At 32.5% G+C, this 20213-nt stretch overlaps 1 protein-coding gene across 1 annotated transcript; it reads right to left on the bottom strand.

Moving 5' to 3' along the window:
* Nucleotides 1-636: 636 nt before the first annotated feature.
* Nucleotides 637-12664, bottom strand: LOC125072961. The gene is made up of 13 exons (XM_047683597.1): nucleotides 12650-12664; nucleotides 12227-12379; nucleotides 10358-10446; nucleotides 9692-9773; nucleotides 7393-7474; nucleotides 6584-6785; nucleotides 5739-5865; nucleotides 4644-4806; nucleotides 4086-4182; nucleotides 3491-3557; nucleotides 2116-2391; nucleotides 1429-2073; nucleotides 637-771 (listed from the first exon to the last, which is right to left on the bottom strand). The coding sequence occupies exons 1-13, from the start codon at nucleotides 12662-12664 to the stop codon at nucleotides 637-639; spliced, it is 2133 nt and encodes a 710-aa protein (XP_047539553.1).
* Between the last annotated feature and the right edge of the window lie 7549 nt (nucleotides 12665-20213).

The following is a 20213-nucleotide window of genomic DNA, read 5'->3' as shown; positions in this document are numbered from 1 at the left end:
CGATTACTACTACGAAGACATTTGCAATTACATCTACCTAATAGAATACCAAATAATATTAAACAAAAGAAAGTTAAAAAATCATTAAAATTAAATGTTAATTTTATGAGTAGCTTTATTTTTTCTTTAATACAATTATGGGTACAATTCTCTCTATAAATAAATATTCATAATTTTTATTTCACTACCAACTTCTATTTCTTTCATCGCAAAATTCTAGCAAAAATTACTATCAAGCGATTAATCCGCCTTATTGTATCATATTTTCCGCCCGCGGCTTGGACCACTTTTGTCGTTTGTCGCACGCGGGGTTACATGTTCGGGAATCCTATATGTTATTTCAGACTTTATAATCTATCCCATAGCAAAATTTCGTTCAGAAACGTTCAGCCGTTTTGCTGTGATTGAATAGCAAACATCCATTTACCTAAATTTTCATATTTTTAATAATACTCCTGATGACATCTATGCAAAAATTCATGATGATGAGTTGCGTAAAAAAAAAACAAACTCCGCATCTATTTAAAAGTTAGGATGATTTGAAATTTTGCGTTTATTTTATATGTGTGGGTACAATAAAATTATATCTATATATTTAATCAGACGCGATGTACATTGCTCAAATTACAGTTTGATTTAAAATCCGTGTAAAAATCTCGCCCTATCCGGCATGTACAAAGTATTCATTAATTCTTTAGATTTTAAATATGTTTTCTGTTCTTCGGCAGGTTTCGTTGGACGGACTGGTCTGAGTTTACGATTTTGGCGAATCTAAAATGAATGACATTTTTTTTTAATTAAGGATATCTAATAAAACTGATCTCCAGATCGATTTCGACCAAGGCCATTCTCAAGACAGAGAAAATAACCAACTACGTAAGACATATCAAACACAAGTGACTCTCTATTGATTCAACCTTATAATCTGGTGAGAAGGTAATAGCATTTAAGTACAAGCACTGCAAAGTACAACTTTAATTTTTCTTTTTTCATGATATTGATTGGCAGACGAGCCACCTGACTGTAAGTGGTCAACTTTGCCCATAGACAATGCACTGTAAGAAATACAAACCATTCCTTACGGCGCCAATGCGCCACACACCTTTAGAACTAAGACGTTAAGTCTCTTGTGCCTGTAAATACACTGGCTCACTCAGCCTTCAAACTGGAACACAACATTAGTGAGTACTGCTGTTTGGCGGTAGAATATCTGATGAGTGGGTGGTACCTAACCAGAAGGGCTTGCACAAAGCCCAACCACCCAATACATGCACGGTATAGTCGATTAAATTGTAAGACAAAGCTAAGCTCAGCCTACAAACTACATCAGTAGCTTGGGGACTAACTTTTTTGGCTTATATTTTGTATGACGAAATAAAAACCTAAAATTAAGATATATGTTACTATACTTTCACCATCCTTACTTACTTTATTTTGATATGCGTTCCTTTTCATCAAATCAATTTTTCTACGCAAAGCTGCGAGTTTGTTATCGTAGTATCTTCGTCTATCTGATTCCATTATCTTTTCATCTTTATTATTAAAGTAATAGTCATCATTTCCTAAATTTCTTTGAGATTTTTTTCTGACGTTATAAACGTTATGCAATCCTCTATCTTCGACATCATCAAGATTTAAATTAAACATTGGATATTTTATTCCATCTTTACTCCAATTGTTTCTGCTGAAGTTTTTATTTGAATTACTGTCAAAACTTAGATTATCCTTTATACCTCGATAACTAAACTCTTCAGGTGTCATTGTATCGAAATAATCATCTCTTAACATACCATCTTCCTTTATATTATAGTTATTTATTCCTTTGGCTTTAGATTGATTATTCCATAGTGCACTCAATTTATATTTATCTTTAAAGTCAGATTTACCAATTAGCGTAACGTATATTTTACGAATTTTTTCATCAAACATTTCTCTTTCATTTGTATTCAATTCTATTTCTTTGATTTCGTGTTCTAATGAATCTAACAGTGACATTAGTTTACGGTCAGCATCCACATTTACCGATTTTGCATCGTCGAACAAATTTAAGTTGTTGGTTAAATTAAAATCACTCTTGATATATTTTTGATCAGCATTGAAATAATTTCGAATTACATTTTGATTTTTAAATGCTAAAGGATTATTATAAGAACTGAAATTTATGGGATCGTGAGAAATATATCTACCAGATTCTGTATCAACGAATGTATTGCTATCTCTTTTCATGTCTAAATATTTAGATACTAATTTCTGTACTTCAGTAAAATCTTTTCTTGGTGCTACATCTTTCTTATTCATATTATTTATAAGTTTTTGATGTGTTATGGGATTAGTTTTTCGAATAGCTAATTCGAAAGTTGGAGCTTTTGAAAATACACTCTGTTTTGACTTCTAAAATATAAATCATTATTATTTTTTTGTAATATAAGCGAACAAATGTTTAAATAAATATGGTCTGACAAATAATGAAAAAGGAGTCGAAAACTTATAATTTTCAATAATCAAAAGACTACATAGGTACACGTGATTAATACTTGTTTATATTTGATCCATCAAGCTCGACTACCGGTAGAGCAGCTTTGAGGATTACGCTGCTAACATTTTTTTTTAAATGTGGGTATTAGCTCAACGTTGGGACACTATACAATTATACCAGAGTAATTTATTTATTAATAGCACTTACACGATTTGACCCAACCCTTGGCAATTGATGTGAATGAATTTCAGTTCGATGGTATTGTTTTCTCGATTCACTGTTTACATCAAAATATCGACTTTGAACATCACCGGGATATCTTTGTACAGGCATGCCGCTGTAATTAATTATTTAAATACATATATCTAAAATATATATATATATGGTCGGCTTTAATTAAAAAATATACCTTTGTCTTTGATCTAACGAAATTCTGTTTTTGTTGTTTGATCTTTGCTGTAATTAAAAAAAGGAAAAGTTAAATACTTGTCCTAGGTCTCCTCCAATACTTGATATTGGTAAGAATTATTAAACATTCCTTACATCAAACCAATGCACCACCAACCTTGAGAGCTACATGTCATGTCCCTTGTGCGTACAGTTTCACTCACTCACACTTCAAACGGGGCCTCAAGAAAACTACGTATTGCTCTTTGACGGTAGAATATCTGATGAGTGGGGAGTACCCCGACCAGACGAGCTTGTACAAAGCCATACCACTAAGTAAGTGTTATGTGATGTTTGCCGCTTTTTCGCTCATAATAAATGTGTATAATAATACTGTAATTTGACGTCTGATATAATCAAATTAAATTCATTAAAAAACCATCGTCAAACGACAAGAGGAAGACAGGTTAAAAAAATACTCAAAATAGTATATTTGACATATGTTTCGGTAAAAAATAATACTAGAATAAAATTTCTTTCTTTATTTTATTTTTTCTCTTTAGGATCAAAAAATATTTAACGTAAACGGCACAGTTACAGTTTTATTATGTAAAAAGCTGAACTTACCCTTTTCAAGGCGTCGTAACGATCGAACACTTCATTCGTATTCATCTGGAGTGTAGCGTTGTTATGTCTACGATGAAAATAAGAGGCTATATAAATATTCCCCATAAAGCACCGTTAATATAAAAGAAAAGGTTTGCTTACATACCTCGACTATATCAATAAGCTTTAAAATTTGCGGCACCAAAACTAACATTAAATTAGAGACCTTTTTGGGAGTTGTCCTAAAAATTATTTCATTCAAAACTAGTACACTAACAACAATGAAATAACTGCTGCAGAAGGTCAACGGGCGGTCCAATTGAATGATAAACGTAATTTTTCAAATAAGGAACATTTCTAAATGTTGAAAATAGCATCTTGGAATAAACTCCAAGTTTATTCCAACGCATTGCTACAATGATGATTGATACTTGTGGTATTTCGTCTAACATTCTATCACTATAGCGACTAAAATTAATTATAAACACAAATCAAAAGCACCATAGCGCCAGAAACAAGGGTTACTTGTTCATCCAAATATCAATCATCATTTAAGGAAATTAAATGTCACATATGTTGACTATCATTTATAATGTCAAAATACGCTAATACATACCCAAGATCTTGATAGGCTTTTGGGGCGTCGTCTACTGTGAATATTGGTAAAACCACTACAGATGGCTTGCAACGACTACTTTCCTTGCATGTATAGGCTGTTCAATATAAAATAAATAATGAGACTTACTTCGATAGTAGACCAGCGGCTTTATGAAAGACAGTTAAAAAGATCGTTCAAAGCGATGGTACTCCATGACCTTTTTATCAAATAAGGTATAACATCGACCGGTCGTATAAAAACAAAATACTTTATCATTTAATATCTTAATAAATAAAGTGTAAATTAAACTTAACGACATTGTTCTTATGGTTCACAAAATAAAAGTTTATTCATAATACTAATGATCTATAACTTTATGACATAAGCATTCTAAATTTAAAATTAAACTTAATTTAAAAATAACAAAACCCAATAGATCTGACAAACTATAACTTTTTTTCATCATGTACAGTTTAGCTGCGTACAAACACGTGGATGAAGATAATTGTTCAAATAAGTAATTGTTAAGTAATACTTGATAGCATTTTTGGGACGTGGCATTTTATTTATACTTACGCAGTTTTCTTGCACTTTCATAGCAAAGACAATCGTCATCTTCATCATAACCTACAGGACAACCACATTTCATAGTATAGCCTGGTTTCGTCGGTGGATCAGTGGTATAAACTTGATCTCCAGATTGGAGACGCGCTGAATAGTTGCAAACTATTTGAATCGACTGAAAGTTTGATGAAGTACGTCAAAACTAATTTCATATATTACTCTTAGTTTAGTCAACTTTTTAAATTAATTCAATTTATTGGTATATTAACTACTTAATGGAAATAATTGAATTTGTTTTCAATTAAGAGATATTTTAAAGGGAATTTTAGATACTGTTTGAATTGCTAATTATATACTTTATACATCTACATCTAAGATACATTTTTGCTTAACAAAATCATCCTCCTCCTGCTCTTATCCCAATTTTACTTGGGGTCGACGCAGCATGTCGTCTCTTTCCATATTTTTCTGTCGGACGTCATCTCACAAGTAACATTTTTTCTAACCATATCGTATTTCACACAATCCATCCATCGTTTCATTTGCTTAACAAAATATTCCAATAAAAAATACTTAAAAACGCTTTCAACCAACGCAAAAGGGGTGTTTTAATTTTCATGTGTCTATCTGTTGCTTTGTGGTTCTTAAAGAATAAACTGATTTTGATTTTGTTTAATTCCGTGAGACAACTGACTTCACTTGAGTGTTTCAACTATAATTAAAATCTTTTCGGCTATTTAAAGATCATCAACTCTATTATATATATAAATATTATATTATAAATATTAAGAGACAAAGAATTGAAATGCTACCAAAAACCAACTCATTATATTAATAACTTGTTCAGGAGAAATTAAACATGTCGAACGAGTCTCACAGGATACGATGTCTAACATCTATTCCTCACCTTGATTTAAACATTATATCCTCTCGGATAATGAGTTGGTAACATCTCACTTCCAACTCTACCACCGAACAGTGAAACCTAAAAGCAAGCTTATCCCTGTTTCCTGTTAGACAATCCCTATTCACGAAATCCATACGGACGGCATAGCGAGAAGAAAGATGTTACATAACAATATATTATATAGGAATAATAATAATTACGTTGTAGTTCAATGCTGCATTATTATCGTGATAGGCGTATTCTCTATAAGCGGATAAACCGCAGCCTATATGGGTAACATTTCCGTATATCAAATAAATAAACTGATTGCCTAGCTTCTTTGGTGATCTGTAATATAACATTTTATAATAAATATACAAAGAAACGCATTAATGATTGTATACGTAATTAATGTACATATAAATTTCAACCTATAAATACTAGAAGGCGTTATGTCAAATTGTAGATAATTCTAAATCGCGATGGCAAGATTCGCTAATTGTTTGCATATAGCATTTAGGAATTTTTTGAATAAATATGGTTACCAGTGGCATCTAATAGTTTTATTAGTAAAACTTTAGTGTTGTGGAGCAGCCTTAGGATCGACTGAGCTATTTGTTCAGTGATAGTTTATAATGTTTTAATAATAATAATAAACCTTTTTATATTAGGTTATTTTATTTGTTTCTACAGACATTGCACCGTTACTATTTTTTAGAAACAAAGATACTATCACTTTATTGATATTCATATAATTTAAAATGTCTGTAGTACTGACTGTAATGTCAGAAATAATGTCTTTGGCCCAATTGCAATAGAACACACATTTTCCGTAACAAATCCAAGATCGAGTATTTTTATGGAATTGGTATTATTTGTCTCAATGTTTGAAGTGTTGACCATTCTGTTCTTGTTCCATTTCTAATAAAGAAATAAATTGTAGTCGCATATAAAATTTTTAATATTACTGAACCCAATAAATTGGTATTTACGTCTAACTATAACTGTCAGGTCTAGATTAAATTATCAAGAACATCTTTAGATAAAGTAATATGTGAATATTTACCGATCACCCTTCAGTATTATATCTTCAGGCGTAATGTCTGCCCTCATACCATACCAGGCTTTCAAAACTGCCGTTATAGCGTATTTAACTTTATCCTGAGTCAGTGTTGATGAATTCAAATAATTCGACGAATGCAACGGCTGCCAATCGTCAATTGTGAATCGACTCATACCTAATGTCTGGCCGACTTTTGGAAATCTTTCTAATTAAAAAAAAGAAAAATAAAATAGGAATACTGCATAGAAATATCTTTGTCCATGACCTTGTTATCCTAGATTATGTATCTGGGATAACGAGGATAGGTTCTAACCCTGGGTAGGACTATTAAAAAGTTATTTGATATTTCTGTCAAGAGTGCGTTGACAGAAGTACTAAATAACTGTGTCTTGAAAATTTGTTGACACTCCCATTGGTTCAGCTCCTGTTTTCTTTCCGTTCATATCAAATGACTATCGGATTTTTAAAGTAAATAGTGCATTTGTGGACTGTAATATGTTCCACGCAATTATCTAATCTGTATTGAGAATGAACGCGGTAACCGTTAGTGGTCAAAAGGATATCATCACTTTTTTTCACGTCATTAGTCGCTATAAGAAATTTTAACCATAACATATTCGATGGGCCACCAAACACAAAAACAAAGACTTTATGTCCCTTATGCTTGTAGGTACACTGGCTTACTCACTCCTGGTACCGGAACAATACTACTTGGTGGTAATTATTCATCATTAGGACCTACGTTTCAATATTAAAGTTTCAAAAAACTACTGATGTTTTTAGTATTAATTTAATTTAACTTTCTCACTTACTTGTATCTCGGCATAAATCACTCTTCAAAATACATTGGTTTGCCCAAACTTGTGCAAAAGTCGCCAGTTCTTCGTCCCAATTCTAAAAACATATAGTTTTAAAATATTCATTTCCATGCTAGACGACTCTTTCTATTACGTCCCTCCGGCAATGATGTCTTCAAAATATCGAAGAAAACTATTTTTTACGAATAACCCTAGTCGAAATTAGCTAATGCATACAAAAAACTTGAAATTAACATCTACCTTAGAAACCAAGCTCTTACCAATAAATAAATGGGATACTAAGAGTCGTTTTTTTCTTATTACTAAAATGTTTAATAAACGAAATTCCTCATCGACTGTTTACATTTGATTGCGCCTACATTTCCCCACAGAACTAATTTCAAAGAAACTGAAGAATTTATGTTCTTAACGAATTTGAAATACTGTACTGAGAGAGATTAAGATTCTGACCTAAGAATTTGAGGTATTCTTTAACAAGTATTTAAATTTTTTAATCAAACGTTTGATAATCAATTCCTATACCAATATTTCTTACTGATCGAGTGTGTCAGATTAAGTAAGAAATAAGTTAATAATCAGACAATTATAAACAAGGTTTACACTATGTATTGTATGTTTTAATCAATTCTGTCATAATAATAATTTAAGTTATTTTGTGAATTGTGTTGATAACATTGATATTAAATAAGAGGGTACTTTGACTTTTCTGTTCATTATTGTTAGTGACGTGATTTGTAGTGAGGTTTATATAAGTGATAGAAGCTCGGTACATACGACTTTTACTTTTCACTTTGATCCTGGACCAGCAAGTTGCTGCTAACATTTAAGGTACGATATCATTTTGTGATATAGTATAATTGTTATTGCTTGTTAAATTATTGATGAATATATAAATTGTGTTTTGGCAATTATCAATATACAAAGTTAGTATAATTGTATTTAACTAACATGACTGTATTTTTAGATATTGAAAAAGAGTAAATACTGAGTTTCTTACCGGTTCTTCTCGGTAGAATCTACATTCCGAACCGGTGGTAGCTTTACTTTAAATAGTTTGTTAAATGACGATTCTAAAGTACTTGTAAAAGCCTACTTGAATAAAGTATATTTTGATTTTGATTTTGATTAAGGTAATTAGTTTTATTGTAATTATTAATTGATACAATATTACGATTACTTCAGCCATTTAATGGCTAAATAAATATTTGTGTTTCATATATAATATTTTATTGTCTTACAACCTTAAAATATAATAAAATAATAAAGAAATAGAAATTATTCTTAAAATATCCTGACATTATGTATTAAGTCTCTATAAAAAATCTAACAAGTGCATGACAGTCTTGTCATCTTATTGGAAACAGGTACCAATCCTACCAATAATACTAGAAACGTGAAAGTTTGTGAGGATGGACCTTTGTTACATTTCACGGAAAAACTATAAAATTTGGAATAGAGATAGCTTATACTTACACCAGACCCTTCCCGGAAGACATTGGAACCTTTTGGAACGCATCAAATATATGAAAACCGGATTTAGCCAGATTTATCCGGTTTTTAAGAATCTCCATGTCAATAACGTAGTAGGAATTTAGTAAGATTCTGTCGCAACAATGCAACGGAGAAAACGGTATAAACAAATTGTCATCGCATCGTGAAACGCAAAGCGATAGAAGGAAGTATTATTTTAATGAGAAAACTGGTAATACCCCTGGATTCTTTTATATACAAGACCACTAGAGTGAATAAGTTTAGCTTGAAGTTCTGATTAATGATAGACATTCAGAAAAAAATAAACAGCTGAAAATCGCCTGTTGAATTAACTCAAAATCTGCTAATTAAATTCCATTGTCTTTCAGTTTTAATTAAGACTTAAACATTTCATTTGCATTAAGTTTTTAATCATGGGAAGTCAATTTTATGTCATCAATCTTTTAAAAGTGTGGATCTGAATTCACACATATTTCACAAATATTGCATTAAAATCAAGAAAAGTTTGATTTTCATGCAAGATTTTCTAGCTCAAAGCAATAGTCAATAGTTAAGTCGGGTTTACTCTGAAGAATCTACATCTATCCTAATCTATACTAACATTATAAATGCGAAAGTAACTCTGTCCGTTTCTCTTTCACGGCTAATATAAGCATTTTGTATGCCTATATAACACCTGACGACAATCCCCTAAAACGCAAGTGACATCGCAGTTGAAAACTAGTTTAGAATACTTTTTAAAGACGACTAACGACGACTAAATAAAGTGTAAATATTTTGATTTTGAAAGGAAATTACGTACCAATCTATAAATCCCGTAGCCTTTAGGTAAATTGATACCGTCTTTCCCTTTGGCAGTACCTGCGGTTACCTTACTCCGTATTCTGTGAAAAATATTAACATGGAACAAAAGTATCATCTATATCGTATACGTCAGAATCATATTTAAAAAAATTAAGGTAATATTATATGCGTAATACAAGAAGCTACATTTGGTACAGATATTGATTACAACAAGATTTTATTTTACTTTAGTAAACAAAACCTACAACCAAAATGAATAGAGAAGTCTCTCTCTATCTCTCTTTCTCTGAGCCAAACATAAGCTTATGTTACAAAGTAAAGATTTCGGTTTATATTGCTATAATATATCAAAGCAGTGCCAATTACCTGTCGATTATATCTGGAATATCATTAAAATTGTCACACCCATTATATGTATCGCACCATACTATAAATTAAATTGCTAATTACTTGGATGATAGAAATGTTCTATCTCACAAGAAAGACACACGATTGTTTGTTCGAATGCAGAATCATTTTTAATTTGAGGTAATACATCACGAATAGTCCTCAAACTTGGAAATGAAGGATGATTATGTCACACTTAATCGAATCACGTTTTATCAAAACAGACAAAAGTTACCACAAGTAAATTTAAAATAGTTAAAAGTAAATAATAAGTCACCTGTTAATGATATCGAGTATCATTTGAGCAAAATCTGGAGTTACCGAGACATCAGCTGCACCGCTACAAGTAGGTCCCATTTTTTTTAACTATGAAAAAATATACATAGCTCGATTTGATTACATCATTAAATCCAGTTTGGATATACACGTTAATAAGCTTTATAGGGTCCTACTAAAACCTCCTTCTACTGAATAATAAAGGAATAGTACTATTCTAGTACCTAATATTTAAAGTCCTGATTTTACAATAAAACTAACCTTACTTGGTGTTAGGGCTTCGTGTAAGCCCGTCTGGTAAGGTACCACCCACTCATCAGATATTCTACCGCCAAACAGCAGTAGTCAGTATTGTTGTGTTCCGGTTTGAAGGGTGAATGAGCCAGTGTAACTATATGCACAAGGGACGTACCATCTTAGTTCCCAAGGTCGGTGGCGCATTGGTGATGTAAGGAATGGTTAATATTTCTTACAACGTTATTGTCTATGGGCGGTAGTGACCACTTACCATTGGCCCATTTGCTCGTCGGCCTACCGATATCATAAAAAAGCCTATCTTAGGCTACCAAACAGCAATGCTTAGAACATTTTTATTCCGATTTAAAGCAGTAGCCAGGCCAGTAAGTGGGCCAGTGTAATTATAGGCACACGGTACATTACAACTTAGTTCTCAAGGTTGATGACCAATTTATATTACGTGGTATTTTAGCAAGTCCGCATACATATATGACTGATTCATATAACTAAAACCATTGAATCTCATATCACAATTGTTAGATGTACCTTTCCTACTTATCAACCGGTTACTCTATTATCATGTCACCGGTGTCTTTACAAGCTTTCTGGATGTGGCACCCAATCACCATTTCTTGAATCTTTATTTATATTCTGGTTCGAAGTGTGGGTGAACTAGCACAAATACAGGCAAGGGTAACTTAGAGGGTTCAAAAAACGCTTGCTAATAAGAGTCATATTGACTTATCAGCTATCTATCAAATCTGTCTAATTAAAATAAATTAAATAGTTTTTTCTTAAAATCTTTTACTTGGTAGGGCGTTGTGCGAGCCCGTCTGGATAGGACACCCACTCATCATTTATTCAAGCACAAGGTACTATAATATAATATAACAAAATAATAAAAATTACGATGCAAGGTATACTTTAATTACATATGAGCATTGACCACTTACCATAAAGTGATAGCTTTGCTATTTCGTCTACCTATGAAAAAATAACTGAAACTGACCGAAATACGGCTAGCGATGTGGATTAGTGTGAGAGAGGAGGAGACTACCTACCGCTGCCGTATGCGTAATAGAAAGGGAGGCCAGACAGACTAGCGCCGTAACGCGTTACGTAACGCTTTACCCTCCCATAAGAAGTTATTACTTCAAGATAAATATAAATATCCTTTATAGCACAGGAACTCTAAATCTATTAAAATATGTATGTCATAAGAGCATAGTTTCCATGATTACAATGTCAAAATTACTTGTAAAATATATTTGAATATATTATTTTAATTTGTTTTTCGTCAAAAGAGCACGTCAACATGCGAATTTTCTATTTAATAACTTATGTATAAATAATTTGCAATGTGATTTATATTACAAATTAAGTACATTTAAGAATTGTGGGTATGTCACCCACAATTTTTAAATCAAATTCAAGTCTTTTAACCTCTGGGCCATCACGAGTAACCCTTCGAATATTTCTTTAAAAAAAAATCTAATATCTGGTGAGTGGGTGGTACATTCCCAGACGACTCTCAGACGACCCTTTTATATTTAATTAAACATATTAATATTTTATAAAAATAGTATCTCTGAATGATAACATATTACAGATTATAAATATTGAAATAACTCACAGGGTTATAATAAAGGCACATGACGTGTGATCCTTCCTCACAGGTCCCCACTCTGGGACAGTAGTCGGTTATATGAAAGCCCTTTTGACTGTGCTTGTCAATGACTTGTGAACACTCTGAAGTTATTATGTTTGTGAATATAAATATATTAATCTGAAAATTATTGTTTGTTTCAATTTGAAATTTGTTTTATTATTTATTTAATCTATACTCATATTGTAGAGAGGTAAAATTTGTTTGTTTGTTTGTTTGCATGTAGGCGGTAATGATCCAATTCCAAAAATATTACCACTGGTAGAAAAGTATATATTCCTGAGCGTTATAGGATACGAATTATAGTTATATCATATCATTTTCTTTATTAATAATTTGTACTCGTGCGACTCCGGGCCCGTTGGCTAGTGTTGAAATAAAAGTACATACCCAATTGAACGTCATCATTCATCAATCATTTTCCGTCGCTCGTTCATTTGTTACTTTTTTAGGAAGCATAATAACATGTATACAGCTTTTTTTTATTAAAATAATTATGTCAAATATAAATTATCAATCTGTAAAAAAAGTTGGATAGATTTAGATGAGTGAATGGATCATCGAATGAGTGTTTATTACTTCAGAGGTACATATAAAGAAGCTATATTAGGAATCTCGGCTGACATTTCTAAAGTTAAACAAAATATATAATTGGTAATTTCCCTTAGAAGTTACGGACCTAAAACATAATTTTCAATCAGTGGTAGATGTATTGACTGCCTTGTTGGTCTAGTGGGTATAAAGCCGCAGATCCTGAGGTCCCGGGTTCAAGCCCCAGGTCGGGCAGATAAACAGTTATTGGGTTTATCTAGGAAAAAAATCTCAATAACAGTCCTGAGTCTGGAAGTCAGAAGTGTGTACACTCCCGTGCCTCCGAAGGTACGTAAAGCCGTTGGTCCTGTGCCTGAATTCTTTTTGATCGCATTTGCCTTCCCACTCACACTCATGATCCGATTCATGAGTGCGAGTAAATAGAGAGTGCACCTGTGTTTGCATACATTTGTGCTCTATAATATGTCCTGCATAGTTGCCTGGTCTCTCTTGTCGTTTCTTTAAGAATCAAAAATCGCTATCTATCGAGGTTGATCGAATCAAAATCGCCTGCGTCAAAAGCCGACAAGATAGCTCCAACGACGCGTTTGCACTTGTACCGTTTCACGCCGTCACATCACGTCGCTAAAGCAAAGCAGAAACCTTAGCGTAACTAAACGCCACAAACTAACGCGTAGATCCATAAAACAAACAAAAAATAATTACCTCTTTAATTAGTTGCATTGCAACAATTATTTTTAGATACAAAACAAACTACGCCAGTTGACTGACTCATTAGATTTATCTATAGTAATAATCAAAATATTAAATTGAAAATCTACAATTATACGCGCTCAGTCGCTCACATAACACCGTAAAAATGTCTTTAGAGAACTGTTTCAGCGATAACATTCGTTTAACGTGAAATATGTTTACAAAAGAAAACAAAGCTTTGTAAGTAGAAACGTAAACATGATTAAACACGTCCCAAGTCTTAGATTTTTTTTTTTTAATTTTAAGAACAAATCGAAGGATTTTGTTGTAAAGTCTAACTGAAACGATATCTTTAAAAATAATCTTATACCAGAAGCATCATGATAAGTGATAAACATTCCAAGTTCTTGTAACAATATAAAGGAACATTTTTTTATAATATTTTTGTTTTAGAAATATAGAACTTTATTTAAGTTAATTATGTAGTCAAAGATTGACGACGAATCATTGGTGGATTTGTTTTATTTGTTAAATTATACTTCAAATTATATATAAGTATGTCTGTCTGTAACACATTCACGGCTATACTAATAAACCGAATTTTATGAAATTGAGTAAGGAGACTTGAGCTTGAACCCCAAGGAAGGACATAATCTACTTTTTTATATCTAGAACTTACGAACCCGCCGCAAACGAGTGAAGTCACAGGCGAAAATTATGATAAAGGAATCTGAAAAGGACAATACAGTTAACATAAACGTAATCTATATTAATAAATAATATTTAAACCCAATCTTATAGATTCACTCACTTATTTCGTAAAACCAGCATTATCACAACATTCTTTAAAAAATCCCGTCGAAAAAGAACGAAAAAAAAAATTACTGCCATTATTCTGTAGTATATTTTTCATATCTGTAAGATGAATAAAGCTATAAGCTTCTCTGGCTTCTGATAAGAGTTATTGATTTCGATCAATACACATTACAACATATATCGTACATCCGACGTCTTAAATCTAAAAGCACCTGACGTACTATCTTTTAAAATACTTACTATCTCCGCTTGAATTACTGAACTATTCCTATTTAGTATTTCATTCATTGGCAATTTCATATGGTAATATGAATGAATGAACGAATGGCTATAACATAAATCTTAACTGGTGGTAGTGCTTAATTTGTGTCCATAATCAAGTGCAGCGTGGTGGCTACAAGACCTCATCGAAAGAACTTCGACTCCGTTAAATCAATAAGAAAGTTTGCATATATGTATTGTTATGGCATCATCAGCTCATCAACTTGTATAGCGGTTCGATCAAACACAAATACAATTGTTACATTGCAGTTAAGAAATCGTATAATGGTAAACTGGTAATATTTTAAAGCATACGGCAAGTATAGCATAAGTTTAATTGGTGGTAGGGCTTTGTGCAAGCCCGTTTGGGTAGGTACCATCCACTCATCAGATATTTTACCGCCAAACAACAGTACTCATTAAGGTTGTGTTTTGGTTTAAAGAGTGAGTGACCCAGTGTAACTACAGCCATAACTTAGTTCCCAAGGTTGGTGGCGCATTAGTTATGTAAGGTATAGTTAATATTTCTTACACCACCATTGTCTATGGGCGGTGGTGACCACTTACCATCAGGTGGCCCATTTGCTCGTCCGCCTATCGATATCATAAAAAAAAGTTAATTGTTAGATCAAATATCGAAATCTCTTGTGTAAAGTCAGGATGAATTTTTAGTTTCCAACATAATATTAACATACATACATGAAATAAAATCCCACAAGAATTGCAAGATATATGACTTTCCTTTATCGTACATTCGAGATGCATTTTTATCCGTTATTTCGTATTCAAAACATGTTCAAAGCGAACAACGAGTTACACTAAAAATTTTGCTGAATCTTTACAATACACATTTTACAAAAAAACTTCTATTGTACCGGCAATTTTAACTTTGCCTATCAATAAATTCAAATGTTATATTAACAAACGTCAATGAATAACACTTACATAATACAATAAAACATTTGTTCAAAGATGTATTAAAGTCGGACAACGTAGTATGTGCATACGTGGGGCGGGTATTGTGCAAAATGAGACAATGTTTCAACAAAATCAATCCATTTTAAGCACTGATCAGTTACTAGACCAGGTAGTTTGACGGCCAACGCTCACTAAGCGACTGAACTGAAGCCTTCACTCGCCACATAGACCGCATGGCGTCACCTGGATTCTGTATAGCAAAACACAATTGTTTTGCTTCCAGAGATAAAATGTAGAGGACCGCTTACAATGTCCATATTAATGATAATTGATGCAATTATATATGACAAAAATGCCTGGTGTTTGTATTCGTTGATATCCATACCATATAATTCTATGATGATGTATTACTGTATGAGAGCTGAGATGGCCCAGTGGTTAGAATGCGTGCATCTTAACCGATGATTACGAGTTTTATTTTATTTTATTTTCATTAGGACAACCAACAGTAGATACAATATCACATACAATATCACATCCAAAAAAAATAATTAAAAATTACATTTCAAAATTGTCCACGCAAAAGTTCTACTAGTTACAGGTAGTCTCACCATGCATTATCATATAACACAATGGAATTATTGAAAATGTGAATTAAACATAAGCATAATAATTAAAAATAAGAAATATAATATTTTTTTAAACTATTATATAATAAATAATAATAATTAAAATAAACCATATGATTAGAACGGTTCAAACCCAGGCTCATGTGCTCAATTTGTGCTTATAATGCTCGGCGGTGAAGGAAAACATCATGAGAAACGGGCATGTGTCTAATTTCAACGAAATTCTGCCACATGTGGATCCACCAATACGCATTGGAGCAGTATGGTTGAATATGCTCCAAATCTTCTCCTCAAAGGGGGAGGAGGCCTTAGCCAAATTAATGTATTCCTGATCGATTTCTGCCACGGCTGCTAATCTTAATAGAAACAAATTAACTGCGCAGAATACATTACAGTGTACTTATTGTCCGATGGTAAGTCAGACACGATCTGAAATGGCTTTACGTATTTATCGAGACACGGGACGCGCTATTAAATTCAAGGCTCCGGGCTGTTACTGAGAATTTTTCGACGGAAAAACTTTTTATTTTCTTGACCTGTGGTTTGAACCCAGGACGCAGAATCTGCGGCCTAATATAAACTTTTTTTTGGGTTATGTAAAATGACGAGTCAAACGTTCTTTATGGAAATGAAAACGCAAAAATTCCTTACGATCGGACCTCTGACTTGTGTTGCCATTTTGACAATTTTTTTGTAGCTTATAAAATTGTCTTGTATATTTATGGACTTATTTATTTATAGAAATCATAAAAATTTATTGAAAGGTTAAAGTCGTTAATTATGTCATTTGTATACTATTTATAAATTTAACTAAGTATATAGTCACGTCAAAGAATATATTCTCTTGCGAGTATCCGATCGAAGCCCTTTCATTTATATAAAAGTATTACGTGAGTAGGAGATACGAGCTTAGCTTATTTAAAATTGCATCTCTTAGTCTGCATACTCAGATAAAAAAATCAAAATATTCTTAATTCAAGTAGGTTTATAAGATCACTTTTGAACCGTCATGCTACAGAATTGAATTAAATGTACCACCACTACCACGGGTTCAGAATGTAGATTTCACCGAGAAGAACCGGCAGGATGCTCAGTATTCACTCTGTTTGGCCATTCTAATTAATATATCCTGCCTGGAAATCAACAAATACCAAGTCCGCGCTTATATTAATTTTATTTTAACAAAAGATTTGAATTTAAGAATCCGGCATAGTTAAAAATATCTTCGGAATTTTACTATAGAAAAGAATACCTTGTTCCAGGAAGGTTGAATGAATTTGCGGAATCGGAACCTCGGCATTGTTCAACCAACATGTATCGGCTGAAAATCTACCAAACGTTTGTATCTACCGAACCGTATTGGAGCAGCGTGGTGAAATGTGCTTCAAGCCTCGTCAAAAAGGAGACGAAGCCTTAGTCCAGCAGCCTATGAGCCATTAAATGACTTAATTTTACTTTACGTAATGGAAACAACTGGTAAAAAAAAACAAATGAATATGAAATCTTTACATTAAGCAATCTTGTTTATTCAATTTAATCAATTAGACGGCTTCAAGGCTCCTATAAAAACTGAACGACCTTTCGTCCTTAAGCATTTAACGACATTTTTGTAAGATGCGATGAGAAGCCAAGATTAAAATTTTAAATACAAGAAACTGGTTTGAATATTCTATTTGCTTTTGCTTTTTGTAATAATGAATCACTTTTAAGAAAAGAAAAAGATGAATAGATTTATATTCTGTTTAACATTTAAATGGTATAAACAATTTATTACTGCAAAAAGGTTACATAACATACTTACATTAATTTTTTTAATTTTGTCATTTAATTTCGTAATGTGAAAATAACTCAATCTGCCTGTTTGTTACTTTTCCACGGTCAAACCACTGAACAAAATCTGTTTAAATTCGGTACGAATAAACTCTCAAGACATAGGCTTCTTCTTTTGCCTCACACCAGACGACCAACCGATAAATTTATTGAAATATATAAATCATATATATAAAAAGAATATGATATTTCATATCATATTCTTTGGCGTGTTCTTGCATCATCACACATGGATCACTTTTAAGACGACATAGACGACTTTAGATCCGAAAGGTCAGAAGCGCACCCAAAATTTTGTCGCTACAATTTTGTGGAATCAAAGCTAATGATTTAACTATAGCCTACTGCAGTCGAAGAAGGAATTATGATAGATTACGTATTTCATGCAAGTTACATTGTTATATTGTTATATTAATATATAAGTTATATTGTTCACTACTAAGAGTTTTTGTATAATATGTGTTTATTTATAATACATCACTTAACTACTTATATTGACTTTTACTGCCAAAGTCATATCATAGATTATTCAAGCTCTCGACCAATCATATTGCGACAATTCGATGTCCAATGTTGTTTATCTATAAATAAAAATACACTTGTAAATCTTTCCTCTTTGCATTCCTAAGCTTTTGATGCGATTGTGATGGAAATTTGTTGAGATATCCTGTGACCATGGAAAATATTCACTGTTCTTTAATATTAACGTTTTATGTAGACCATTATTCTGAGCGAAGCCGGAATGGGTAGTTAGTACTGTAATAAAAAAGACAAAATAACTATACGAATAAAAGCGCCTCATACGTTTTAAAAGCAAAAACATGAATCTTTATTAATGAATATTTTTACTATGGACATGAACACTTACGTATGACTGGATCAATTCCACTAACAAATTTTCTCCTTATCTAAATCGAAGCGTTGTCGTTATCGTTTAGCTGTGTCGCTATTTTACTAACACAAGTCCGGTTGAAGTTCGGTCGAAGTTGGAACGAAATAGAATCGAGAAGGTATCAAAATTGTTCTAAGTTAGTAGAATTACCCTGACACAAACTACTAGCACTATACTTGATCTAACAGATTGATCAGCTCAAACGGAACGGCTCTTACCTAACAAAAATTAAAATTAAAAAAATAAAAATTTAAATATGCGTAGGATTGAAAATCGATGGATATTTTGTTTTTTTTTTTTTAAGTTAAAGAATTGTACAATATTTCGAATGTCAAAAAACTGTACCCCTTCACCACATTTCGCGGAACAGCTCAACTTGTTCCTAATATCATTGTTATACAAAAAAATCCAGTTACATTATATTACTTGTACTAATAAGACTCGTCCAATATTCCATTTGACGCGTATATTAAACTGTCGGGCATCGAAACCAACGGTATTCTATTTATGGTTACGCCGCACGTTTTAAAGTACCTTACATCGTTTTAGCAAACGTGTGCAAATCTATGTAACTGTTTCACGATCGAATAAGATACTAGAAATTTGATTTTTTTTATTATTATAGGTATTCGTAAAGTACATAATTTGGTCCAATTATTATCCATATTTAAGGAATGGTTATATTGATAGAGTGTGAGAGTACGTTATGGTACAGAAGGAGGCGAAGACATCATCAAGGGGCGCAATGAATAGCATGAGGTCCTAGAGCATGTGTGTGTGAGGTCTCGTAACAGGGCACGAACTGTTTCAGTCACCCTGAATGAGGACGGCAATCGATAGGGCCATACTATATAAAGTGTGGTTCTCGCAATTCACACAGAGCACAGAGGCACGGGAGGGATAGCGAACGCTTAATGGAATGATCTCGTAGCCTCTCCGTGTCGGCGGCTGCTACATGGGTTTTTTGTGGGTAATCCCACGAAATCCGGTTCTCCTCAAACACACGCGGTCATCTTACTACTGCAAAAAAAAAACACATTTATCGATCAATCTTGAAATTTAAATATAATATAACACGTATAAAGAAATATTAAAAAACAAACTTTAATTTAAATCGCTTAGGTATTGGAGGTACGCTAATTTGATGTAGCTCTACTAAAGCTAGTGTAAGAACAAAGTCGATACTCACAATTCATCGTAGAACACAATCATGAAATCTCATATAGCTATTTAGTTTTAAATACAAAAATTATAACATTATTTTAAATATACACGCATCCATTACCCTCTTTACCATAGGACACATGGGGCACGTGCTTAGGGCCCCCATCCTGAGAGGGCCCCGAAGAACCAACAATTTACA

This window comes from Vanessa atalanta, chromosome 23, assembly GCF_905147765.1.
Source record: "Vanessa atalanta chromosome 23, ilVanAtal1.2, whole genome shotgun sequence".
NCBI classification, from domain to species: domain Eukaryota; kingdom Metazoa; phylum Arthropoda; class Insecta; order Lepidoptera; family Nymphalidae; genus Vanessa; species Vanessa atalanta.
The sequence above is the reverse complement of the archived record's forward strand: the minus strand, read 5'-3'. Positions and strand labels throughout refer to the sequence as shown.

What these genes read in the sequence shown, in the direction of transcription:
- LOC125072961 (XM_047683597.1), bottom strand. An exon ending in GCTACGGGATTTATAGATTG is followed by an intron (nt 7,475 to 9,691) that starts GTACGTAATTTC and finishes ATATGTTTTTAG; the next exon opens with AATTGGGACGAAGAACTGGC. An exon ending in ATAATACTGAAGGGTGATCG is followed by an intron (nt 5,866 to 6,583) that starts GTAAATATTCAC and finishes GTTATATTACAG; the next exon opens with ATCACCAAAGAAGCTAGGCA.